Below are 27,449 nucleotides of genomic sequence, written 5' to 3'. Positions count from 1 at the left end.
TAATAATTTATTGACAAAATAAATTTGTAGTTCAAGTTGAATTTGAAAACCACCGAAAAAGTTATCCTATTTTGTAGTCAATATTGTATGGGGGGAAGTTTGAGAGGTATTTTTACAAGGTTGGTTTTGTCTTTATTTAAATTAGAGTATAAAAGTATTTTTGATACTAGGAAGAGTCCTATTCCATTTATAAGAGTTCAAAAAACATAGTTTAGATAGGTTTCTACCGAGGTATTGTGCATATTAGATTTCTTCAACCATTCAAATTAGTTAGTTAGGCACGTTTTCAAACAATTTAGAAAACTAACATCTCGAGTTTTTGAAACTCGAGATCCATATTAGAACTCGAGTCTTAAAGACTTGCTTTAGATCTCGAGTCTTTAAAACTTGAGTTTCATGCAAAAAAAATTTAACCTATAGTGGCGTTTTTAAGACTTACAGTGACGTTTTAAAACCCTATAGCGACGTTTTCCTGCAAATTTTTTTTTATAAGTACAGGTTTAAGGAGCCCTATAGTGGCGTTTTTAATCCCTATAGTGACGTTTTATAGACCTATAGCGGCGTTTTTTGCAATTTATGAAAATCGACTCTCTAAAACTCGATTTTCAGCGCAATTTTTTTTCTCCAAATCGAGACTTAAAAACTCGAGTTCCATCTGGAACTCGAGTTTTAGATACTCGAGATGTTATGTTTCAAAATTGTTTTGAAATATGACAATTAACTAAATTGTTTAATATTTATTGTTATTTTAAAAAAAAATTCGGTTTCTACCACCTTCGGTGGTTTAGCAGTTATTGGACTCGCTCGATTTCTCAGAAAAAAAAAAAAAAAAAAAAAAAGGACTCACTCTAGTGTTTTGGGAGTAGAGGTAACGCTCACTAGTTCTCCTAGCAAAAATAAATAAATAATAATAAGTGAAGCAAGTTTCTTCCAACGAGTGACACCCCTGACCCCACCACCCGTAAGATACTCTTTTTCATGTTTGTTTTAGTTTTTCTATGACTAATGTTTCATGTTTGTTATGTTCTGTTTGATAAGAAGTTATGAGGTTGGTTCTTTTCATTTTTGTGATCATGGGATTTCTTTTTTACGATAATGGTTTCTGGGTTTTGTTAGGGGTTGTATGTTTTTCTTTTGTTTTTGGGCAGTGTGCATGGGGGGCTTTTGTGTTCCGTTTGTTGCAGGCAATGTTGATCAGGGTTTGAACTTTTGAGAACTGAGCTTTGGAAAATTTGCATAAAAATTTTGTGTTTTACTGATCAGTTTGATTAATTATATCAGTAAATTTGTCTTGTAAGTCATGCTATGATCAGTGTTTTTGTTTGATATGTGAACTTATAAGCTAATCGGTGCTCTGTTTGCTACTTGTTTTTATGAAATTATGCGTTGCTAGCCAAGTGATCAATGGGTGAAGATTGAGGTTTATGTTTAAATGTGAGTGATTAACAGCGAGGACGTATTTTGTTACTTGTTGCTGATTGCAGTTATAGTGATAATTTCAGGTATATTTTAATAATTTGAGAAGTAAGGGTTAATGTATTTTTCATTATTGATCAATCAGTGAGTCCTATTTATGATGTGTCTTTTACTGTTTTGATCAATTTAGGAGGGAACTTGTTTGTTGGTGCTGGGTAATGGTAGTTCTTTTTTGTCTTGTTGATATTGTGAGTTTCATTAGTTACTCTGATTTCTGTGTGCAAATTTGAATGTATGAGTTCAATTGAACGCATTAGATTGTCCATATCATGGCAGTACTTGTATGTTGTTCTCTTATTAATTTTTATGCCAGTACTTGTATGCTGTTTTGTTATTATTTTTACATTTTTGTAAGATTATATAGGGGATACTGACAAAATTAGTGAAGGACATGTAATTTAAGTCTGTTGTTGATGGAGCATTATACCCTATTTGATCATGGCATTGGTGCCACATTCATCGCAAAGTGGCCCTGTGACATGCATGAAATGAGTTTTTCAATGACTTGCCTATTTCCTGTTATTTTTAAGCTTTAGTAGAGACTTTTCATGTTTGATCTATATTTCTTTGTATCCACTTTAGTTGTTGTACATGTGATTCCAGAGCTGTTACTTATTAGTTGATGTGGTTTACAACATTTTTACACCTAGAAAGGAAAAAAAAAATTCTTTTTAATTTTGTCTTTATTTTGGAGTAATTGAAGTTTTTAAGTCCTTGGTAGTTGGTGCCATAACTAACATATAGTTGAATACACTTAAACAGTGAATCATATAGTTCATTGAATGAATTGAAAGTTAGATATTTAAGGATGGTGATTCTCTTATCAACATAATTTAACAATTTAAAATCAAAGTTTTTTCTTTGGATATCTAAAAGACTTGAAAGTTAGACATTTAATTTATTTCCTTTCCTCTTAGAAATTTGAATCTTCTGTAATTCATTTGTCATATTTAAAATAGTTTTTTGGTAGCTATATTTAGCTTCTGCATTCAGTTTCTATATAAATCAAGCTCATGTTAATAGAGGATGATATGGTTGAACATTTTCTTGCTGAGGAATAAGACACCTAAGCAGTGTGGTTCCTATAAATGGATAATAGGATGTTAATTAGAAAACATCCAAGTTTCTTATGAACAAAAATTGGTAAACTTCGACATTTTTTGAAATGGGCTCTACTTCATGCACCATTAGTCTCATTGATTTTTTTAGATTTTCTTATAAATTTTTCAATATGTTTACTTACAAGCATGTTTTCTTCCTCCACCCTAAATCTCTTTTCTAGTCAATTCAGTGAAGTAGTAGCTGTACAAGCTTTTTGAAATGCTTTTAAATCAGGCCTGTATTTCTACTCACAAGAGACTTTACCAGCTAAATCTGGCAGGCTTTGATTGAAGTTGGCTTTTAAATATTTATACAAATATCTCCAAAGTTATTTTAAGTCACCTATTAACTTTCCGATTTACTTCTTAGCATTTTCTTGAGGCATCCAAGATTAATTGATGGGCATGAGTACTTGGACATGCCATGCACATAAACTTTGTTGGTTAAGGAGTGAGAGGGGCATTTTGCGTGTTTCTTGTTATGCCTTCTGGATTTTACAATCAGCAGGCTTTTCATACAGATCAATTTTTATTCAGATTGCTTTGCTACAAAATTAATTTCTGTACTTGATGAATTTTTTAAGGGTGTCCAGTCTTCTTTCTTTTAATGATTTTGGTTTGCTATATAGGTTGTATGAACAATGACTTGTATGAAGAGCAAGTCTCCCATGGAAAATGATTTGTATGAAGAGCAGCAATTCCCATCTGGTCTCCTCACTGGCATATGTTTTAATATTGCATCTAAAAGGGATACAGTAAGTATTTTAATGAACTTATTTTTTTTAAAGAAATATTCTTGTTCATGCTTCTAGTCTGCAGATTGAATCATCACTCATTCACATGATTTTATGCCCAGCAAATTAGTAGCTTTTAATCCTAAATAAATTAAAAATGGTAACTTATCTCCAATTTGGGATGGCAGTGGGTTGGGTTAAGTAATCAACCAGCCCAGTTTTAAAATAATTGGGGGGTGAGGTTGGACTTTGAGGAATCAAACAGAATTCAGGTTCAGTCTTAGAATATATATTTTTTGATAATCAGTCTTAGAATATATATATATAAATATATATTTATATATTTATATATATATTCCTGGTATTGTGTTTGTTACTTGTTCATTGAATCTTTTTGTGATATTGTAACAGGAGAAGATATCTGTTCTAGCAGTTGATGCAGTTAGTGACCTCTCTGATCCTAAGCTGGGAGTCCCAAATCTGTCTAATGAATGCTTGACATGTGGTGCTAAAGATACTAAAAACTGTGAAGGTTTGACATGCATTTATTATCAAAATTATGTTGTGTGATGAGTTCCTTTTCTTTGTACTTCTACTGGAAATTGTTCTAAAGTAATGCAGTTATTGTGTTTTTAAGGTCATTTTGGGTTTATCGATTTCCCATTCACCATAGTCCACCCTTTTTTTCTATCTGAAGCTGCAAAGATTTTGAACAAAATTTGCCCAGGATGTAAATCTATCAAGCAAGAACTTCAGGTCAAGGTCCAGTACCTCACTCCTTGAGCTGAACAGTAGGTTTTTTTATTTTTTCAAATAATTTTTTTTTGCTTTGTATTCCAGCTTACTGCTAGATTTATTATAGGATACAGCATTGAATGCGTTATTAAAGGGAGATGCAGTTTTTTCTATTTATATCTTATTTATCCTGAACACATTTCTCAAACATTGTTAGTTTCTTAATGTTAGTTGGGATAAAAGTAGCTGTATCAGCCCTGATATAAATATGAAAGAATCTTTTCCAAAAGTCTTGGGTTAAACCTAGTTTTGACTTTTTTTTTGCAAACTGCATCTCCCTTTTTTACTCTTCTGATAAATTTGTATCATTTGTATGATATGGAACCCCTTTTTTTCCGGAGTAATATGTTTTATTGTGAAAGAAAAGCAGAAGGATATGACTCAAGTACAGCAATAATATTCAAAAGCCACTAATAACTTACGATCTAAAATTCAAAAGGTTAGGAGAATCTAACAGGGAGGAAAAGATTCAGACCCATCACTTTCATCCACTCAAAAGTGACTCAAGAAAATACTTTAGCTTATTGATAGTAAGCTCATTAAAGATCCTAAAAACATACATGAACTGCACTATCTAAAATTCTTGTATTTTATGCAGACCATTGTGGACAATAATTTCTTGTATACATGCTATCAATTAACATACACCCCATTTTGAAGATTTTAATGTAGACTAGTTTAATTTTAAGTTGAATGGATATTTCCTAGTCATCTGCTTGTAGCTGATGGTGTTTTATGCCTGGCTAATCATGCATGTAGCTGGATGGGGATTCAGCATTGGATCATAATCAACCTAAGGGTTGCAAATATTGTGTGGTAAGTTTTCTATACTCTTATTAATTTTCTTTGCCTTTTTTGCTTGCGTGATTTTAATATTTTGGGACTAAACCTTTGTTGTTGTTTGTCACTTTTGTAATAAACAGGGAAATTCAACAGAGTGCTATCCAACAGTAAAATTCAAAGTTTCCACTAATGAACTCTTTAAAAAAAGTGCAATTATAGTAGAGGTAAATGAAAGGTTGCCAAAGAAGTCTCAGACAGAAAGTTTAAGGAGTCTACCAGCTGATTTTTGGGATTTTATTCCAAAAGATGATAATCAAGAAGAAAGTAATTTGAAACCAAATAGAAGGGTTCTATCACATGCCCAGGTAGCATAGCCTTCCTAAATAGATTTTAAATCTGCTGTATTCTTTAATTTTAGGAAGAGTAGGCATAAAATGACACCAATAAATATCACACCATCCTTGACACAACACCTTTACTATCTTTTCAAATTGGTGTTGCCTTTACAAACCATTCTTTGTGCTGTTCACTGACAATATACTGAATTGTTTGATTTGGTTTTGTTCTAATTGCTGTCACAATTAGGCATACTGTTCCTATGCCAACCCGAAAGGTATATGATGCCCCCTTTATTATGATTCCTTATTTTTGTTTTTCAGGTTCATTATTTGTTGAAATCTGTAGATCTTAAGTTCATCAAAAAGTTTGTTTCGAGGACAGATTCACTTTTCCTAAACTGTTTTCCTGTGACACCAAATTATCATCGTGTGTGTGAAATTACACATACAATTCCACAGCAATTATTCTTTGTAAGAATTCTCTCATTCACTCTTCTCCTTGTTTTGAAACGGATTTCAAATCACATCATCTTGCAAGATTTCTGGTTAATGTTCTCTTGCATTGATTCTGATTAATTGTTGTAGGATGAACGGACCAGGGCCTACAAGAAACTGGTTGGTTTTACCGGGACAGCTAATGAGTTGGGTTCTCGTGTTCTGGACTGCCTGAAATTTTCAAAGGCAAGCTGCACAGCCTTGATTTCTTTTAGTTTTTGAGTCAGATTTTTTGCGTATCATTATGCATCTTGCTTATTTTTATATTCCTAACATGCAGTTAAGCTCAGGCAAGTCATCTAATAATGTTTTGGCTTCTGCCCAACAAAAAAACGGTACAGATCCTTCCAGCTCTTCTGGGTTGAGATGGATCAAAGATGTTGTTCTTGGGAAGCGAAGTGATCATTGTTTTCGCATGGTTGTTGTTGGCGATCCATATATCAAACTCAGTGAAATTGGTATACCATGTCATATTGCAGAGCAATTGCAAATTTCTGAGAGTTTGAATAGATGGAACTTTGATAAGTTCATTGTTGACTGTACACTATCTTTTATTGAGAAGGGAAAGGTTTACGTTCGCAGAAAAGGTGAACTGGTTTGTGTCCATCATATTAATGAACTTCAAATTGGGGACACAATGTATAGGCCCCTGAATAATGGAGATATCGTGTTGATAAATAGGCCTCCATCCATACATCAACACTCCCTTATAGCTTTATCTGTCAAGGTACTGCCAATAACTTCAGTTGTTTCCATAAACCCACTTTGCTGTTCTCCTCTTCGTGGGGATTTTGATGGTGACTGTCTTCATGGCTATGTTTCTCAATCAATTGATGCTAGAGTTGAGCTTAGTGAGCTTGTTGCTTTAGATAGGCAAGTAATAGATGGGCAAAATGGTAGGAGCCTGCTTTCACTTAGTCAGGATAGTTTAACTGCTGCTCATTTGATCATGGAGGATGGGGTTTCCTTGAACCTTTTTCAACTGCAGCAGCTGCAAATGTTTTGCCCATATCAATTTCCGTTGCCTGCAATCGTCAAAGCTCCCTCACTTAATGGTTCTGTTTGGACTGGCAAGCAATTATTCAGCATGCTTCTGCCCCCAGGGTTTGATTATGTTTTTCCTTCAAATGGTGTTCATGTTAGTAATGGAGAGCTTTTATCTTCTGAGGGATCGTTTTGGCTATGTGACAATGATGGCAACCTTTTTCATAGTCTTGTCAAACATTGTCGGGGTAAAGTAGTTGACTTCTTGTATGCTGCTCAGGAAGTTCTTTGTGAGTGGTTATCAATGCAGGGCTTGAGTGTTTCACTTTCAGACTTGTACCTCTGCTCTAACTCACGCTCCCGGAAAAACATGATGGATGAAATAAATTTTGGTTTAAAAGAAGAAGAGCATACCTCTAATTTCAAACTGTTGATGATAGATTCTTGTCAGGATTTTCTTGCCAAAGGTGGTGAGGAGAATTCTGTGGTTCTTGATGTGGAGCATTTCTATTATGAGAAGCAAAAATCTGCAGCACTATGTCAAGTATCTGCTGATGCTTTCAAGCAAGTGTTTCGGGATATTCAAACTTTAGTCTATAAATATGCTAGTAAGGATAACTCATTTCTGGTTATGTTTAAGGCTGGAAGCAAGGGTAATTTGCTGAAATTGGTTCAGCATAGCATGTGTCTTGGCTTGCAACATTCAATGGTTCCGCTATCATTTAGAATCCCCCGCCAACTTTCATGTGCTTCCTGGAATAATCGAAAGGCACATTATTCAGTCAAGGTTGAAAATTCTCCTGAACATGCTGGATCTTACATCCCGTATGCTGTGGTTGAAAATTCCTTTCTGGCGGGCTTGAATCCTTTCGAATGTTTTGTTCATTCAGTAGCAAGTCGAGATAGTTCTTTCAGTGCCAATGCAGATCTCCCTGGGACTTTGAACCGAAGGCTTATGTTCTTAATGCGCGATTTGTATACCGCATATGATGGAACAGTTAGAAATGCATATGGGAATCAGCTTATTCAGTTCTCTTATAATATTAATAAGGACAAATCAACTCCAAATAGCAGCACCCGTGACTTATTTAGTGAGAGTGTTGATGATGATGATGCCATTGGTGGCCAGCCTGTGGGTTCATGGTCTGCTTCTGCCATTTCAGAAGTGGCATATAGTGCTTTGGATCAACCAATTAGTCTACTTCAAACTTCTCCATTGCTGAATCTAAAGGTACTCTTCCTGCTCTTGTGCAAGGGTTAACATATGGTTTTTTATTCTTCTTTTTTGGGGGAAATATCTGAGGGTATTTGGCTCAGTCAGTTGTCGATGTTGAATATTTGCAGAGTCATGTTAAATTAATTCTATAAAATTACACTCCAATCAACATGCTATTGACTGAATCTACTTTTATTAAATAAGAATCCCCTCCCCTCTGAGAAGCAGTTCACCTGAACATGTGTTCCAACCATCTTTAATGTCTTATGATGCTCCAACTTTCTCATTTGACAATTTTTCATAAGTATTCTCCATTCTCCTAAGGTTGAATTTGGAGTTGTCGTTTGAATCTATGGCCAATGTTAGACTGAAGACAAGGATTATTCTCTTGACTAAGACATTGATGGCAACGGATTGTACTTCTTAGTCGTGTAATTAAGATCTAGACAATTTAATTTATAGGAAAAAATTCTTAGTTAAATTGGAATGGAATACCCAGAATTAATATTTATTGGATTTCAGAAGTTAGACTTGGAAAGGGAGAGCAATGTATTTGAGAACTTATATATGATATATGTAATAAGAAAATTAAACCGGAGCTTCATGTGGAGAGAGAGAGAGAGAGAGAGAGAGATTGTGCTTTTTTTTAAGGGTAAGATATTATACAAAAGTTACATCTTGAAAATTATCTGATTAGTTTTTGTTGCCTAGTTTATGAGGATTTGGATATTTTAATGCTTATTTCAACTAACATTATAATACTTATTTTTTGTTCAGCGTGCCTTTATTTAGTTTCCATGTATGTGTCTTACATATTCATTTAGATTTTAGCTCTCCTGTTATATAAATCTGCCTATAAATGTCTGGCAAAAGGGGAATGAAGCTCTATTGTATCAACTTTCTTAGTGTCATCTTAATCATGTAGGATATCGTTTGTTGATCGTATAGCTTTAAAAAATTTTAAATTTGACATGTAGTGGCTAGGGTGCCAAATTCAGTCTAACCTGAAAGACTTGAGTATATGAACTTGGTTGCATAGTCAGATTTGCAGTTGCATATGTTTGTTTCAATGAACATACTGGTACCTGTAAGGGGTAGATGGTCAAGTGACTGTATCCATTGTTGAATGTCATGTTTTAAGGCTTAAGAGTATCTTATTCTTTGTAAAATAAAACACCAAATTTGCCGAAGTGAAGCCTATTATAATTCAGTTTTCCAAAGTGAATAGAAAACACAAGGATTTTTTCCCTGCTAGAAAACACATGCCTAAATGCAGGAGGCCATTAATATCAAGAGATTAATTTAAATAAAATGGAACCACATGAACTTATGCCCTTACAAGGTTCACTCCTTGAGTTTCTTAATGTAATTAAGAAATTTAAATAATGTATTACAACTAATTAAGAAATTCAAATCTGCTTATCTCATTTGAGCAGGTAGTCTAATCACCTAAAAAACACTGTTCCTTTTTATGTTTCATGTATGGTAGTTATCCAAATTTTACATGACTTGGTTAGTGGTCTATGTAGCTAGTGATCCAGTAGATTGTTGTTTCTTTCTTTTGTGTTGAAGTAGGGCATGTCCTGTCCATTGACATTTATTACATTGGTTCCTCACTAATCTGCATGCACTTTTAGATTTTTATGTAGTTTTGCATTTTTGGACTTATCTTTGGGTGATGTTCTAGTTGATTAAATGTATTTATAATTATGTCTCGATAATTCTTGACAGAACTTTTGTGATCTGGGTTAATTATGCAGAATATACTGGAATGTGGTTCAAGAAAACATAATTCTGACACAACTTGGTCAATATTTTTTTCTGGGAAACTTGGAAGACGGACGCATGGTTTTGAGTATGGAGCCTTGGAGGTTAAGAATCATTTGGAGAGACTAATATTTTCAGACATTGTGTCTACTGTCATGATAACGTTAGCTTCTTTTTCCCTCCTGTTTCATGCTTAATATTAACAATGACTACATAGTTTCATCTGATATTAATTAATGTGATTCTGTGTGTATTAGCTTTTCTCCACAGACTTGTAACGAGACACATTTCAGTCCTTGGGTTTGTCATTTTCATTTATGCAAGGTATTACAATCTTGCAATCCATATCTTTTCTACATCTATGCAAGTCCCAGATATCAGGTATAAATACATGTACTTTCAGGAAATTGTGAAGAGAAGGGGATTAACAGTACATTCAATCATGAGTTCCCTTCACAAGAGGTGTAATTCTTCAGAAACAGACTCAGAATCAAATCTTCCCAACTTGCAAATATTGAGCAAGTAAGCTTCTCCTTCTGTTTGATTAAAAGATTTAGTTAAACTTCCATTGGGGATTCTTTTTTCATGTTCATTTTTTTGGTAGATTCTTCCTATGTTTCTGGTGTTTTCACTGATTTTTTTAGTATGAAGTGGACTTATTTTTACAAATTAGAATTTGAAAAATCGTATATTTGTAATAACTGGTAGAAATTTATATGGCTACATTTAGGAGTATTGTCACATGTTACAGCAAAACAATTAATGTCTAAAAAAAATAAAAAGCTTGGATATGCTACTAGTTATCATTGTACTACTGCCTAAATTTTTTGAGCTGTTGAAAATAATATGAAAATGAGTCTACATTTTACCTAAAGGAGAAAAGAAAAACCAAAACTTAGCATCTAGCCCATTAAATTGTTGTAGTTAAATTTCACCTATTATATATCAGGTGTATTCAATATTTATAATTTGGAAAAATGTCAAAATTCAAAAACATTCCTTGGGGTTTCAATTCTTCATTGTAAATCCTTGAGGTTTTTATATTTGTGAAATTAACCCCTATATTAAAATTTCGTCAATTTTAGTGATGGAAAGTGGTTACCTGCAATAAAAAAAATAAAAATTCAATAAAAAAAAGTTAAAATTTAATAAATTAAATTTTTAAAAAAAATACAAAAGATATAAAAAAAAATTTCAAAAAAAAACATTAATTCCTTTAAAATGATAAATTCAAACCAAAAGGCACAAATTAATTAATCTTAATGCAACATTAATTCTTTTTTCTTTTTTGAAAAAAAAAATTTATATATTTTTTTTGCTATATTTTATTTTTCAAAATGATTTTATTGTTTTAAAAAAAATTATTAAATTTCATATTAGTTTTAGTAAATTTTATATCAAATGAAAATTTTGTAATAAACCTGGTCACATGTAATCATCACTTAAACTGAGGGAATTTTAACATAGATTAGGGATCAATTTCACATATATTAAAACCTTAGAGAGTTAGATGGAAATATTGAAATCCTAAGGGGTCAGTTTGCAATTGACCCAAACCCTCTTGGTGTTTTTTGCATTTTGGCACTGGAAAAATTCAGGAAACCCCCCTATGGTTAATGGTAAAATACGAAAACCCCCTAAACTTTCGAAGGTAACACTTAACCCCCTTATAGTATTGTTTTATGTGTAAACCTTAATTGTGTAACTCCCTAGGGTTTTGGAGTGTAGCACAAAGCCCACAAGTAGTACTGTCACATGAGCAACTCATCATTTATTTTTACAGATGTTTAATGTTTTACACATAAAATGATATAACAAATGGTAAGTGTTATATTCAAAACTTTAGGGGGTTCCATGTTTTAAGGAGAAACCACATGGGGTTTTTTGTGTACTTTTCCCTTATAATATTTTTAGAAAAAGTAAATGATATAAATATACAGGAAATTACGTAAAATTTTTATTCTAACTCTACACTATTTATTTGTGTTGATTGGTGATTACTCATGCAACTATTCAATTAAACGAAAATAACCTGAAATTGCATATAAACGATCCTATGTTTATTGTTTATACATATACTTACAAAAAATTATATTATCAATTTGAACAGTGTAAAGTCAGTTTTATTTTAATTTTTTTTAACTATATGCTGCATAGTCGACATTTTTACATGTAAAGCATATGATAATAATTAGGCTGAATATAATATTAATGTGCCAACTATAGATGCTAGCAGAAAGCATCTTTAAACAACATGCCTAGAGGATGGTCATATTAACTTGATGTGACTCATGCATCCCAAATGTAGTAATCAGTCATGCAATGAAGCTGTAGCAGTCTCATTGAATAATTCTCTTTGTTAGATCAATTTATATGTTTGAATTTGAAAATTTTGATCCTATGCTCCTACAATATCCATTTAGACTGGTACTCCAAAGTTTATTTGTAATACACACTTAGTACAGTCCATTCTGTTTTCAGCATATTATGATTTGTTAAGGTTTGGAAATCTAGATAAACATAAAGTCAGGTCTCAAAATTGTGGTTGCATCTGTTGTGCCACATGCGCCCCCGCCGCCCCCACACCCCCCCCCCCCCCCCTCTTCCTTTAGTTCCATGATTCAATTAGTTTTCTCATCAATTAATCTAATAATTTGTTTCAAATTCAAACAAAGTTTATTGTAAATTAGCATCTGAGCATGTGCTCACGCTCGTTCTCAAAGACTCTTCTTTTTTCTTTAAAAAAAAAAAAAAAAAGTAAATGTATAGTTGCTTTGAAGAAGTGGGTTAGTGGGATAGTGATCCTATTTTGTAGGAAATGTTTTAAGAGAGAGTTAGAGATATATTTTTGCAATATTTACTCAAGTTTTGCCCCTACTTAAACCTAGGTTATAGACGTATATTGGAACCAAAAAAATGTTCAATCCAAACAGGAGAAGTCCCTTAAATATTAGTATAGATAAAGAATAGTCCATAATTGCTAACTCAAATGGCAGTTCCCTCTCTCACAAGAGCGGGTGGAGGGTAAGATTGTGGGTTTACAAGCCATTGGGTGAGTGTATCTTATGAATAAGGTAAAAAATGAAACAAATAATCTCTCCATTCATAGTGTTTTATCCCAAAAGTTCATGTTCCTTTTATCTCTCTTTTTCTCTCTGCCTCTCTCTCTCTCTCTCTCTATGCATGTAATGATTTATTTTTTGGCCGCTTTTGGAAAAGACTATTTTTTTTAACTTTTGATATGTTACTCATGCTTTAATACCAAAATGAAAGTATGACCATGATTTTACAAAAGTACCTTGGTTTAATATTATAATATTCCCTTTTGACTTGGTTGATTAAATGGCAGCGATTGTTCTGTAGTTGAGACACAGAAGGAAGACAATGATGCATTTTGCATCACTGTCGCAATACCTGAAATTTACAAGACTCCTTTAGCATTGGATTCAGTTAGAGACTCCTTCATACCTTTCATTCTTCAAACAGTTGTTAAAGGTTGGTAGCGCACTAAAGCATCTCTATATTTTTACTAAGCCATTCCATTTCAAGATATAGACTTGTGCATATTCTATTTATTGTTTGCTGAATATGTCATTCATGCTTGTTTTGTATTTATTTATACTCATTTTCACATTTCTTGAATTTTCTTTAGGAATCCCTGAGATAAAGAAAGTGGACATTTTCTGGAATGATCAACCTAAAGTATCAAGACGTCATCATGGTTCGTTTAGTGAACTCTACTTGAGAGTTGCTATGTCAGCAGGCTGTGATACAACAGATCTTGAGAGTTTAATTTCGAATGATTGTGTCCAAATGACGGATTTGATCGATCGGTCGCGCAGTCATCCAGATAATGTTCATGATATTGTTTTGGCCTTTGGAATAGAAGCTGGATGGAAATATTTTCTTGAGGTGTATTCTGTTGCCTAAGATTTGTTTTTTTCTTTGGTTTCTAGGGGGAGGGAGTGGATTTGCATTTCAAATTTCAAGGTAACTGATACTCTTAACTACTGCTATGTCTTTTCATGTGCAGCGTTTAGAAGTTGCAATATCTGATGTTGGAAAGTCCATACATCCTCAACATTTGGTTCTTGTTGCTGATAGTCTATCCGCTACAGGAGAGTTTGTTGGCTTGAATGCAAGAGGCATTGCTCGACAAAGAGAACATGCATCTGTCTCATCACCCTTCATGCAAGCATGCTTTTCTGTTAGTTCTCACATGTGTTTTTCTTTATTTTAGTATTGCCGTGATTCTTTTAATGAAAATTATTTGTAGGCATGTAATCCTGTCTGTCTTCTGTTTTTTGTGCAGAACCCTGGTGCTTGCTTTCTTAATGCTGCTAAGGCTGGAGTTGTGGATAATCTTAAAGGAAATCTTGATGCATTGGCATGGGGAAATGTGCCTTCTACAGGGACTGGTGGCCACTTTGACATTCTATATTCTGGGAAGGTAGATATTATATTGTTCTTGCAGATAAAATGTCTTCAGTAACTTCACCAATTCAGGGGTTTTAATAAAATAGCTCAATTTTGAGCGAGCACAAGAAGGGATTTATGCAGGGGATTTGGCTAAGTTTTAGTTAAGAAATGTTTATTTGGATCCCTCCTTTATAATCCTTCATCTAAGTTTAGGAATAGAAAAATTATGAGGCATAAATTATGCTTTTAGGATTCTAGTTGTGGATGTTGTCTCCCTATAATGCTTTTGATAATTTTTAGAACAAGTGGGGCTGGAGCTACAAGGCTTTTGGTAAATTGTAAATCGTCTCCCTATAATGCAAAAGTCTTGAAATTTCAAAGATCCATCCAAATCCATCCAAATGCAGCCTCAGACTATAGGCTTAACATATGAATGTGTAAAGACCCCATTGTGGTGATAATAGGTTTGTCTTCCTTTTTTCCCTTCCCTTTTCTTTAGTGCATCTTTTTTTTTAGGATGCTAAAAGATTTCCATGTAAGTCATCCACCCTATCAAATTTATTCTAAAGGATGTTTAAAGAAGCTCTGACTAGTGCATTAATAAGCTTTGTTGAGATTTACTGAACTTGGAATTTGAAAAGTTGTTGAATATTTATTTTATTAACACTTGTATTAAAATGAAACTGAATTATTGTCTTTAAGGTTCTTTGAGAAGTGAGTAGTAGTCCCTAGAGAGAACATACTTCACTAAGCATCCATGTCTGTCAGTTTTCATTTTTCTGTCTTATCCTTGTCCTTAAATTGGTCCGAGTCTTGTTTAATATGCAAATATACAGAGTGATACTCAACTAACTCTATGGAATGTAGTTTGTTAGGAGTTTTTTTTTTTTTTTTTTTTTTACTCATGAGCAAGCTCTATGAAAATTTACATTTTCACTACGTATTTCCATTAAAATTTTTTTTTTTTTTTTCATAGCTGGATTTTTCTTTTTTCTTTCAATGATCTAATTTATTTCAATCCCAACTATTGTTCCTCAGATGCCTGAGCTTGAGAAGCCTGTAGATTTTAATAGCCTGATGGGTAGGCAAACTATTTCTGATAAGCAGAATGTAAAGGCTGCAACACTTGAATGCAACAGTATGTCTGATAATTCTGGTGCTCAGCCTGTCTACAAGTATGGCGGTCTTGCAATGGAAGGCCTTAAAAAGTTAGAAAGCAAAAATAATTCTGTATTAAAAAGGGTTTGGACACCAAATGATATTCTGAATCTGTCCCATGCGTTGAAGCAGATATTGCACAAGTAAGTCAACACCTCCAACGATTCTCCTCTCTTAATTATGTTCATTGCATTGTATTCTGTCATGTTACTCTAATTGGTTTCTTATAAATATTTTAGTCATCTTTTTTTACTAATTTCTCACTCATCATTATTCATTCTTTCCTTGCTCTATGGGACTCTAAACAAGAATATTGTTTCTTTCTTTTCAACTTATAGCATAACCGTGTAGAAAAATCATATTTATATGACATTAGTGATTTTTATATAATGATTCAAGTGCCTGATATTCTTTGGGACTAGTTCTTAGTTCTTACTTCTTACCCTCAGCAAAAAGCATTAGCAAATTATCTATATCTATATCTATCTATATAATCAATATCTATTTAATAAATCATTAAATGAGTTAATTTAATTATTTTGTCCAAATCTATGTACGTGTAGTCATTTAAGCTTTTTTTTTTTTTTTTCAAATTAATATTAATCAAACAATAAGATCTTTTAAATTATGCATCTTTGAATGTTTTCATTTAATTTTTTAATAGTAAAAAGAACATTTAAATGATATTGTTTACTAACTAAAAAATTTACAGAGTAACATGATTGATTAGTATCACATCAGCAGCATAATAAACAAAGTCTTACTTACTTTAGTGATATTGTAGTTAGTACAAACTTTCTACATAGTACATATAAGTCTTACAAATCTATATATTACTAAAAGCTGAAACGTAGCGTTTAATGCTGCTACTCTCACGTTGCGTTACATCAGTTATCACGTTATTCTTTTTTTTTTTTTTAAATATAATTTGTTCTACAATTTTAAAATGGTTTTTACAATTTTCAGCCCTATAAATGCAGCCCACTACTTATTTTTTTACTTCCACTATCATCCTATAATAAATTCAGACCACTACTTATTTATTTACTTTCGCTACCACCCTATAATAAATCTGTATAATTAATTCAACCACCTCTTTATTTATTTAGTTCCACTATCAAGCCCAACTCAAAACCTTTTCAGTTCAGTTTTAAGGTTTTGTGTGAGCCTTTTCAGGTTAAAAGGGGGAAAAAAAAAAAAAAAAAACAAAACAAAACAAAACGTTGAAGCCTTTCAAGCTTTAGGGTTTTTTTTTTTTTTTTTTTTTTTCAATTTTCTTATAATTATTTTTAACATTTATTTTTTTAATATTTATACTTCTCCAACCTTTCTCTCTCCCTTACCATTTCATCTCCCCACTACTTCTTCAATCTTTCTCCCTCCCTCACCTTTTCATCTTCCCACTACTCTCTACATTAATATCATTCCTCCTCTTTCCCTTTATCTTCCTTTATTTTTGTTTCTTCTTATTCACACTCTCTTACTATAAATTTGTCATTATCTCTTCTATTCTATGCATAGTTCATTATCTCTTCAATTTTATGCATAGTTTTCCCTCACAAAAAAAAAAAAGTTTTCTCTCTCTCTCTCTCTCTCTCTCTCTCTCTCTCTCTCTCTCTCTCTCTCTCTCTCTCTCTCTCTCTATATATATATATATATATAAATTTTTTGGTGGATTTTTTTTATTTTTCTTCCATCTCTACTTTAGGTTGATAATTTTTTATATTCTTTAAAACTCTATTTTGAGTTAATGCGATTTAGTAATCTATATATTACTAAAAGTTGAAGCGTAGCGTTTAATACTGCTACTCTCACGTTGCGCCACATCAGCTGTCACGTTATTCTTTTTTTTTTTTCTTTTCTTTTTTAAAATATAATTTGTCCTACAATTTTAAAATGGTTTTTACAATTTTCAGCCTTATAAATGCAGCCCACTACTTATTTTTTTACTTCCACTATCATCCTATAATAAATCCAGGCCATTATTTATTTATTTACTTCTGCTACCACCCTATAAGAAATCTATATAATTAATTCAGCCCACTTCTTTATTTATTTAGTTTCACTATCAAGCCCAACCCAAAACCTTTTCATATCAGTTTTAAGATTTTGTGTGAGCCTTTTCAGGTTAAAGGAAAAAAAAAAAAAAAAAAAAAAAAAAAAAAAAAAAAAAAAAAAACAACAACAACAACAACGTTGAAGCCTTTCAAGTTTTAGGGTTTTTTTTTTTTTTCTTATAATTATTTTTAACATTTATTTTTTTAATATTTACACTTCTCCAACCTTTCTCTCTCCCTTACCATTTCATCTCCTCACTACTTCTTCAATCTTTCTTCCTCGTTCACCTTTTCATTTCCCCACTACTCTCTATATTAATATCATTCCTCCTCTTTCCCTTCATCTTCCTTTATTTTTGTCTTTTTTTATTCACACTCTCTTACTATAAATTTGTCATTTTCTCTTCTATTCGATGCATAGTTTTCCCTCACAAAAAAAAAAAGTTCTCTCTCTCTATAAATTTTTTGGTGGATTTTTTTATTTTTCTTCCATCTCTACTTTAGGTTGATAATTTTTTATATTCTTTAAAACTCTATTTTGAGTTAATGCGATTTAGTAATCTATATATTACTAAAAGTTGAAACGTAGCGTTTAATACTGCTACTGTCACGTTGCGCCACATCAGCTGTCACGTTATTCTTTTTTTTTTTTCTTTTCTTTTTTAAAATATAATTTGTCCTACAATTTTAAAATGGTTTTTACAATTTTCAGCCTTATAAATGCAGCCCACTACTTATTTTTTTACTTCCGCTATCACCCTATAATAAATCCAGGCTATTACTTATTTATTTACTTCTGCTACCACCTTATAATAAATCTGTATAATTAATCCAGCCCACTTCTTTATTTATTTAGTTTCACTATCAAGCCCAATCCAAAACCTTTTCATATCAGTTTTAAGATTTTGTGTGAGTCTTTTCTGGTTAAAGGAAAAAAAAAAAAAAAAAAAAAAAAAAAAAAAAAAAAAAAAAAAAAAAACAACAACAACAACAACAACGTTGAAGGGCCCATTTGGTTATAGAGTTCAAAAATTATTGTTTAAAAAGATGTGAAAATTGTAATTTAAAAAGTGTTATTGAAATACATGTTTTTAGTGTTTATAAAATAAAAAAATGTGTTTGGTATCATGGTTTAAATAACATGTTTCAGTGTTCAAAAACATAAAATATGTGTTTGGTATGTGTGTGTTAGATGGTAAAAAAAAGTTGAACAAAGTACAAAATAAATATTTTTTAAATCAGCAAAGTACAAAAAAAATATAAAATATTGTTTAAATGCTGCCGGGTTGTGTCTGTGTGGGTGAAAAAGCTGACCGGTACTGTTCAACTTAATTACAAAAGTGCCACTCAGCAATAGTTTTTGTTGTTCAAAATCATTCCCAAGGTGATTTCAAAAACTATTGTTTAAAACATATGTTTTGAGCAATATTTTTTAAACAATACTTTTTGAAATCAATGACCAAACATATTTTTTTTGTTTTTGAACAATATTGTTTAGTGTTTAAACACTAAACAATATGTTTTGAAATCAATGACCAAACACCCTCGAAGCCTTTCAAGATTTAGGGGTTTTTTTTTTTTTAATTTTCTTATAATTATTTTTAACATTTATTTTTTTAATATTTACACTTCTCCAACCTTTCTCTCTCCCTTACCTTTTTATCTCCTCACTACTTCTTCAATCTTTCTCCCTCGTTCACCTTTTCATTTCCCCACTACCCTCTACATTAATATCATTCCTCCTCCTTCCCTTCATCTTCATTTATTTTTGTTTTTTTTTATTCACACTCTCTTACTATAAATTTGTCATTATCTCTTCTATTCGATGCATAGTTTTCCCTCACAAAAAAAAAAAAAAAAAAAAAAGTTCTCTCTCTCTCTCTCTCTCTCTCTCTCTCTCTCTATAAATTTTTTGGTGGATTTTTTTATTTTTCTTCCATCTCTACTTTAGGTTGATAATTTTTTATATTCTTTAAAACTCTATTTTGAGTTAATGCGATTTAGTTTTGTTTTTTAAATTGCTGCTGTTGTTTTTTTTTTTTTTTATTTATTTTTTTTTTTATTATCTTTGATTGTTAAATGTTATCCTATTGCGTTCTAAAGAATTAAATATAGCACATAAAAATATAATATTATTATATTACATAGCATGATTTGGATAATTTGGTATTTATTCTGTTACATAGCATGATTTTTTATAGTGCTCAATTTAGATATCAAACTATGAGACTTTACTAATTTTTTTTTATTTTCTAATCCTTTGTAGTGGACAAAGTACTCTTAATAGTTGTATTAGAAGTACTCTATAATGCCATTTATTTAAAGAAAAGCAAAGGTTAGCCAAACGAAAATAATCGGATAGGTAACAAATTTTAACTTTTGCAATTTTATTTTTATTATTTTTATTTTATAACAATACATGTATAGAAATTTAATTCTTAGATTTTGCTAATAATTCTTTATTTGATAATATGTTTTGGGCGGCCGAAATTATAATTTCTACAAAGAAAATAACCTGAATAAATTACCAAAAACAAAATTTTATCCTAATATTGGTTCAATTAATCATTGTTAAGTTTTATTAATTTTTTTTTAGCTAATGTTTTTTGGTGTTTTGGATTGTTCCTATATTACATTTATAATTGTTTCTATAATAAATAAAAATGTAATTACGAAATATATTACTCATTATTAGATTAGTTTAAATTGTAAAAAAAAAAATTAATAAAATCACCACAAAAATAATTATCACGCGCAACGTGTGGGTTCGCAGCTAGTCTATATAATATCTAAAAGCGGAAGCGTAGCATTTATTTTTGTTACGCTCATTTTGAATCACATCAAAATGTTAGTCAATTTCGGTCCACATTAGTCCATTTCTATCCTCTCCGGTCCATTTAGTTTACTTTGGTCCTATTCAGTCAATTATGGTCCATTCCTTCCACTTTGGTCCATTCAGTCTATTTCGGTCCAACTCAGTCCCATTTGGTCCAATTGAATGTATTTCGGTCCATTTGAGACTAATTGGACCTTAAATTGATTTTTTTTTTTTTTTTTTTTAGGTTTCCTTTTTCAGTTTTGGGCTCAAAATAATAAAATGATATATTTATAGAAACAAAGAAATGGAAATTACTTTTATTTAAAAAGTTTTAAAGAGAATAAATTATCTTTAACAAATTTCAAAGAGCAACTTCTTTATTATACCACATTACAAACTAATTATATATTCTCACGCAATGCGTGAGTCTACTAAAATAATAAATGAAATAATGAAAATAATATATGATTAATAAGTCCAGTAATAGTGTCATGGGTTTCTTTCAAATGTTCCCTCTTTTGTGTTGTTGGAAAATAGTTCAATAGTGGTTTTTTAATTACCCATAAATAAATATATAAAATTTTAAAGTAAGAATAAATTTATTAGAAACAAGAGAATGTTCAAATATATGCAGGGAGTTTATTAAAACTACTCATAAAGCACTGGATTCTGAAATTTAGAATTAATTATCAAGAAAAGGACTAAGAATGGACACTGCCTAAGGAAGTAATTGAATCATACAATAATCTCAAATATAAAGATCAAACTTTCCTTGCCAACATGCAAGTTGAACCACATTCTGTAGTAGCACAACTAACTAGTTTATGAATACCGCCTTTTCCTATAGAAAATTTTATTAAAAAAAATTATTATTTGGGTGACTAAGAATATGCTAAACTCCAATGAGCTTACCTCAAAATAGCACCTCTCACCTTGGATATAGAAGGTGGAGGCTCACTAGGTACATAGCTTACCCTCCAAAAAAAAGTGCTGCACCACCCCCAAGAAGTTCTCTATTTGAAATCTGACTGCTTATCTTAGATATTGGTGGCATTATCAGATATTGTAGTTGTGAGTTTTCTATTTAAATGTTAATATGCGCACATATAGGTCTACTGTCTTGCATGTGTAAGGGTCACACCTGATTTTAATTATAAATTGTATGATTTTTAGTGCTTTGCTTTTCATCATTAATATGATTACTTCTTTGAATGATTGACATGCTTACTCTCATTTTTGTAGTGCTCCTTGTATTCATAGCTTAAGTTCTGTGTGTTTATATAATTTTTTTTTTTCATTAAAATGGGTGGGAGTTCCTTAAATAATTATACTTTTTTTGGTTGTAGGTATCCAATTAATCAAATGGTAAATGACCAAGACAAGTCAATTTTGATGACGGCCTTATATTTTCATCCTCGAAGAGAAGAAAAGTTTGGAATTGGAGCTAAAGACGTACGTGCCATAAAGGTATATAAAATTTTATGAGGAAGAAAAAGGAAATAAGTTGGTTTTAAACCTTATGTTTGGATTATTAAATGCTTCTTTTGAAAGTTGGTCCTTGGATAAAAGGCATCTCCTCCTCGTATAGATAAGGGGTGGGCATGGTAGTGTGTTAATTAAGGGTGTTCGCAGTGCGGTGCGATTTTGGATCATTTTTAGCATCGTGTTTTGCGATGCGATTTAGTCAAAATCATAACTGTTAGAGTTTAGCCAAAACCACAATCGCACTGCACCTCATTTTTATGATCACATATGCAATACGGCGTATAAGATATGGTTTGAAGTTGGTATATTTTTCAAATTTCAGGTTTTTCCTGCCTAACCCAAAACTAATTTTTCCCTTTGTTTTGGGCCAAGTTTTAAACTATTGAACTATTTTTTCTTTATTTTGAGTTGGCTTTCCTAATCAACATTGCTAGGGTTATTATTATTATTTTTTAAATAGGGTTATTAAACTATTAATAATATATTTAATATTAAAATATATATATTAATATATAGTGAGGGTGCGGTGTGCTTTGTGTGGTTTTCTTATTATAAAACCGCAAACTATATTGCACCATGTGGTACGGTGCGATGCACTATTACATGTGGTGCGGTGCGGTTAAGCCATTTTGCAGGTAATTTTGGTGTGGTTTTTGTGGTTCGGTGAACACTACTGTTAATTGTATTTATCTATAAGAAGAATAAGGAAAAAAAATGTTTGTTTATATGTCAGTAAGAAAAATTATTACAGGTAAATATTAAATATTTTTCAATAGTGTTGGGTGTTCAAGTTATACAATAAACATTATTGCATGATAATTGATTGTGTTGTGTAAAAAAATTAAAGGCAATACTCTGCTAGGAACTTGTGCTTAGCTATATGAAGAGTACACTTATTTTGCTTTTCAACTTATTTTCATTGTGAATAGATATAAAAGTATGGAATCAGTACTTGTAACTGAGATGATCTAAGAATTATGAGTTACAAGGTTTTTTTTATAAGGGTTTCTTATTATGGAAAAATTGTAATATGCTAGTCAAAATTTTCTAAACACACACACACACATATATATATATATATGCCTACTTATATTTTATTATTCATATTCCATAAATAATTTCAATGATGACTTGCCTTAGTTTACATGTACAATTATTTGCTGTTTGATCAATTGTAAAGGGACCATTTTCATGGAAAATAATACTCAGAAAGTTTTTTTTTTTTTTTTCATTATTATACATGGCAGTGGCTTGTTAGTAAGATCCTCTTTCATATCCATCCGCACTCCCCACCCAAAAAAAAAAAATATATGGAAAACCCAAGAAATTTCAATTTTTCCATGTTAGCAAAGTTCATTGCTATCATAATGACAATGCTTCTTTCATATGTTTGAACAGAATTACAGAACCGAAAGTAGTGTTTTCTACAATTTATTAGTTAAAAAAGGATAAATAGAAAGCCTGAACCATTTGAATTGTATGTGAAAAAAAAACCTTTAATTTCCTGCCAAACTGTAATTTTGTATAGAAATGAACACAGCTCAGTTGCATATCATTTAAGATTGAAAATATGGTTTATTTGTGCCTAAACAACTTGCTAATCAAAGGGTCACTATTAATATCAATAATATATGATTTGATTATGTGGGATTTTTTCCTTGGACAGCTTCATAATGGTTCTTTCCCCTCCATCTTTTACAGGTTGCTTGTCACCCTAAGTATCAGAATACACGCTGCTTTGAAGTGGAACGAAATGACGGGACAACTGAAGATTTCTCGTACCACAAGTGTGTCATTGCTGCTTTAGAGATCATTGATCCTAAAAGGGCAGAAGCCTATAAATCAAAATGGTTGCAAAACTGCAATTCCTAAGTTTTTCACATCAGAAAATTAAATGTGGTCATTCCCACTATTTTATTATCCGAGGCTGAGCTATTAAGTAGTCTTATAAATCTATAACAATGGTGGTGGATCATCGCAATGATTGTTTAGACCTTTCATACCTTTTCAGATATGTACATCTCCATTAAAGCAGTATCTTTGTGCACAAGTAGAGGGCTAGTAGAGATTTAAGAGATTTTCTTCTTGTAGTCAACAGTATATCTTTTTCTTTTTAGGTACTACTTTTACTATAACTTCTCTGCCTTGCATGACATCAAGCAAAAAGGCTCTAGTGGAACCAGCAACCAGAATCTTGTAAATGTCAATTACAAATTTCATGATGTGTCTATGATTATGTGTACAGTTGAAACATTCATTTTAACAGCTTTTCTAATAAAATTGTCTTGGCATTTCAGCCAATTTGTTGATCTGGTTTGTTTGCTACATAGCATTTTCAATGCAAATGATGTATTGGAAGTTATGGCTTTTGATTTATCTAAGACATTGGGGAATTCATATAAACGAACACAAATATTGTGGAATGAGTACTCAAAAATTGTCAATGTGACACTTTGAATTTTGTTTGTTTGTTTGTTTGTTAGTCATAATGTCTTTTGATTTTTTTTTTCTATAATTATTATTATCATTTTTATTATTTTAATCTCTCAGGTGTTGTTTGTTAGTGGCAACAGAACCGATGGGATCATTAATTGTTTGATTTAAAATGCTAGAAATAGGTTTGGAATCTGGATTTGCTTAAATGATATAACAAATTAAAACAAAGGGTCATTTTACGAATCGCACACAATCTAGATTGTAGTCACAACTTACACACTCACTTGTTAGCTCATAGTTGTGTGACTTTTCTCAATTTTTATTCATGTTGCATATAATTGGTAACGCACACACTTTTTTAGGTATTCAAAATCAGAATGTAGATTAATCTTGTTATTGGAGAAAACTAGTAAGTTGTCCGTGCGATGCACAGATAACATTGTAATATTTTATGTAAAATGGTTTCAGAGAATGTTGTGTATATATTATTATAACATAATTGTTATAGAGCTTTGTTAGTATAATGAGTTCATTGTAAAGAGTAACAAAAAATAAAAAATACTTGTAGGGATTTCTGCGACTTGATGGTGGTGAGAGGCTGGCATGATGATGTTGGCGGCCTCTTAGATTCCTCTATTTCTTTCTCTTACAAATGCTTTGTCAATTTCAAGTCTTTTATTTTGGTAATAATAAAACAGTGTGTTTCATTTAACGATCCACAACATTTTCATGTCTCTCTATTTCTCTTTAGGGTCTTATCTGGTTAGTCATATTACTCCTTAATTATTATTATTTTTGCTTTTGTTTTTTAATACTAAAACGGGGGGTAAGGTCACACGCTAAGGTTAGTCATGTTACTCCTTAATTATTATTATTATTTTTGCTTTTGTTTTTTAATACTAAAACGGTGGGTAAGGTTTTTTGCTTTTGTTTTTTAATACTAAAACGGTGGGTAAGGTCACACACTAACATGTGCACGTATTGCTAAGTAGCAAAATAGGGAGTGGACCCATCTGATTTGATCCAAGGAGTGTGTGTGCACGTATTGCTAAGTACCAAAATAGGGAGTGGACCCATCTGATTTGATCAAAGAGTGAGGGTACACGTATTGCCAAGTGCCAAAATACTACTATAAGGGGCTCTATTTTAATCAAGTGAAAGTCATTTATTATTTACTCCCTTCGTCCCACTTTGTTTGTCCTGTTTGAAAAGTCAAACTTTTTAAGAGAACATCATTTATTGTCTTGTCTATCTTTTAAAAATGTATAAGTTTTCAAAACTATCCTTAAATAAATTTCTTGTTGATTTTCTTTTCAAATAGTTTTGAAAATAAAATAGGGGTATAATAGGAATATTAGTAAATTAATGACTTTTATTTTTAGAAACAGAATAATATTTTGGGACATCCCAAAATAAAATAGAGGACAAACAAAATGGGACGGAGGGAGTATTTATTTTTGGGTAAGGTCTCCCGAAGAGCATCAGTAGAAGATGTTCTATAAAAAATGTCATTTTGACACACCAAAAGCATACTTTATTATTTTACCACATCATTTTACAACATCTCATTTATCAAATGTTTTATCATTCAATTCTATACATTAAAATAATATTTACAACACATTAAAATAATATTTACAACTACTTCCCTATCATCATCATCATCAACAACAACGGCACAACCACCTCAGCTGCAACAATGCCGACAGCCACCACCAGCACAAACCCACATCCACTAACACCACCTTATAAATAAATAAATAAATAACCATAACTAGAAAAATTGTTGCGGCCACAACCACCAAAAAAAAAAACCGCCGCCACCCACCGACCCACCGCATCCCACACACCCACCCACTACCGCTGCCAACCCACCCACCGCCAACCCATCCTTCAGAACCCATTCACAGGCCGGTCCTCCCACCACCAATTTCGCACAACAGAACCCACCACCACCGATTCGCCCATCACTAGCCGACCCACCCACCACTGAATCTGACCATCACAACCCACCACCAGTGATTTGCCAATCACCATCTCAACCCACCCACTGCCGAACCGGGCATCAAATCACTGGCAAAAAAAAAAAAAAAAAAAACCACAGCGACAGAGATTGGAGTGAAAGAAGAAGAAAAGAGTGAGAAGAAAAAACTGAGGGTAATGTCTGAGAGGAAGAGAGAAAAACGGCGAGATTGAGAAGAAAAAAGAGTGAAAGAAGAAAAGAATGGAGAGGCTTGATGTCTGAGGAAGAATAAGAGAGAAGAGAAATGAATAAAGTGAAGAGAGAGGAGAGAGAAAAGAGAATAAAAAAAATATTAAATCGTTGTACCATTTCTGTCTGTATCGTGTCAAAATTGAAAGGGTACTGTAGCATGTTGCAAAAATTTGACACATTTAACACATCTAATAAAGCTCTATTTTTTGTGTTTGGTGTGTCAAATGCCAAATATTATAGTGTGGGGCCCGGCCCAAAAATAATGGGCTATTCCAAATTCAGGCCCATCCGAGGAGTGTCCTGTCCGAAGAAAAACCACATATGAAGCATTACTCGATCCCACTAACGCCAAGGAAACCTGTCCGAGGAGTAACTCCTCCTCGGACATCACGAAGCCCAGACAAGGAACTCTCCCCAGCCATTTCAGTTCATCCTCCCAACATATAAAATGAATAAAATCCAAAATATCTCATGGAAAGCTACCACCACATTAATTGCGTCCCAACCACCCTCTTGGCCGCATTAATGAGGAAAAGACCCCTGAACAGTACCACCTTGGCCTCTGTAACTCACAAAGGGACTGATGAGGGTGTCTGATGGGACAGGTGCTCAAGTAGATGCTTAGATGATCAACAGGTGTAAGGTTGAGATGAGAGGAGGAGAACTATATAATGCAGTGGAGTCCCTCAAAGGAAGGGGAGGGAAAAACTGTATTGGGAACTGAAGAAATAGAATCATACAGGAGAGATCCATTCTTGTGTTTTTATTTTTTCTGCAAACAATACTGTCCATGTATCAAACCGAATAGGTTCACTGAGGCTAAGTTCTTTGACCCATCCTCTACAAATATTTATTGTGGGTTGCGCTTTGGGCCAAGGCCTGATCAATAGAAGTTGGGCCAGGAAAATCGTGCAACTACATATAGTATTTAGCACAAATACCACATCTGCTGTGGATGCTCCCTTAAAATAGTTTGAACTTTTTTTGAGTGTATAACTATTGGGAGAAAGTGTATTGGGGGTGATCCTAAAGAACTGGTTAGAGATTTCAAATTCTGCATCTCATGAATCTCATGAACCTTGGAAATTACTAGATTAATGTTGGAGCATTTTAATATTAATTAGTTAAAATGGATTTATATGATAATATAAATGTAAAGATGTGAGTGTTAAT

The 27,449-nt window shown here is 32.2% G+C and overlaps 1 protein-coding gene across 1 annotated transcript; it reads left to right on the top strand.

Annotated features, from left to right (window-relative positions):
* Positions 1 to 841: 841 nt before the first annotated feature.
* On the top strand, positions 842 to 24,000 carry LOC126726938 (DNA-directed RNA polymerase IV subunit 1-like). Its single transcript, XM_050432358.1, has 19 exons — positions 842 to 961; positions 3,206 to 3,331; positions 3,722 to 3,842; positions 3,948 to 4,072; positions 4,865 to 4,921; positions 5,029 to 5,253; positions 5,548 to 5,697; positions 5,812 to 5,907; positions 6,002 to 7,936; positions 9,682 to 9,851; positions 9,946 to 10,012; positions 10,092 to 10,210; positions 13,038 to 13,183; positions 13,341 to 13,600; positions 13,722 to 13,895; positions 14,001 to 14,138; positions 15,146 to 15,408; positions 21,487 to 21,607; positions 23,327 to 24,000. Exons 2-19 carry the CDS (start codon positions 3,218 to 3,220, stop codon positions 23,495 to 23,497), a joined length of 4,452 nt encoding a protein of 1,483 aa, XP_050288315.1. The 5' UTR covers positions 842 to 961; positions 3,206 to 3,217; the 3' UTR covers positions 23,498 to 24,000.
* The last annotated feature ends 3,449 nt before the right edge of the window (positions 24,001 to 27,449 follow it).

This window comes from Quercus robur, chromosome 5 (assembly GCF_932294415.1).
Source record: "Quercus robur chromosome 5, dhQueRobu3.1, whole genome shotgun sequence".
Lineage (NCBI taxonomy): Eukaryota > Viridiplantae > Streptophyta > Magnoliopsida > Fagales > Fagaceae > Quercus > Quercus robur.
The sequence above is the reverse complement of the archived record's forward strand: the minus strand, read 5'-3'. Positions and strand labels throughout refer to the sequence as shown.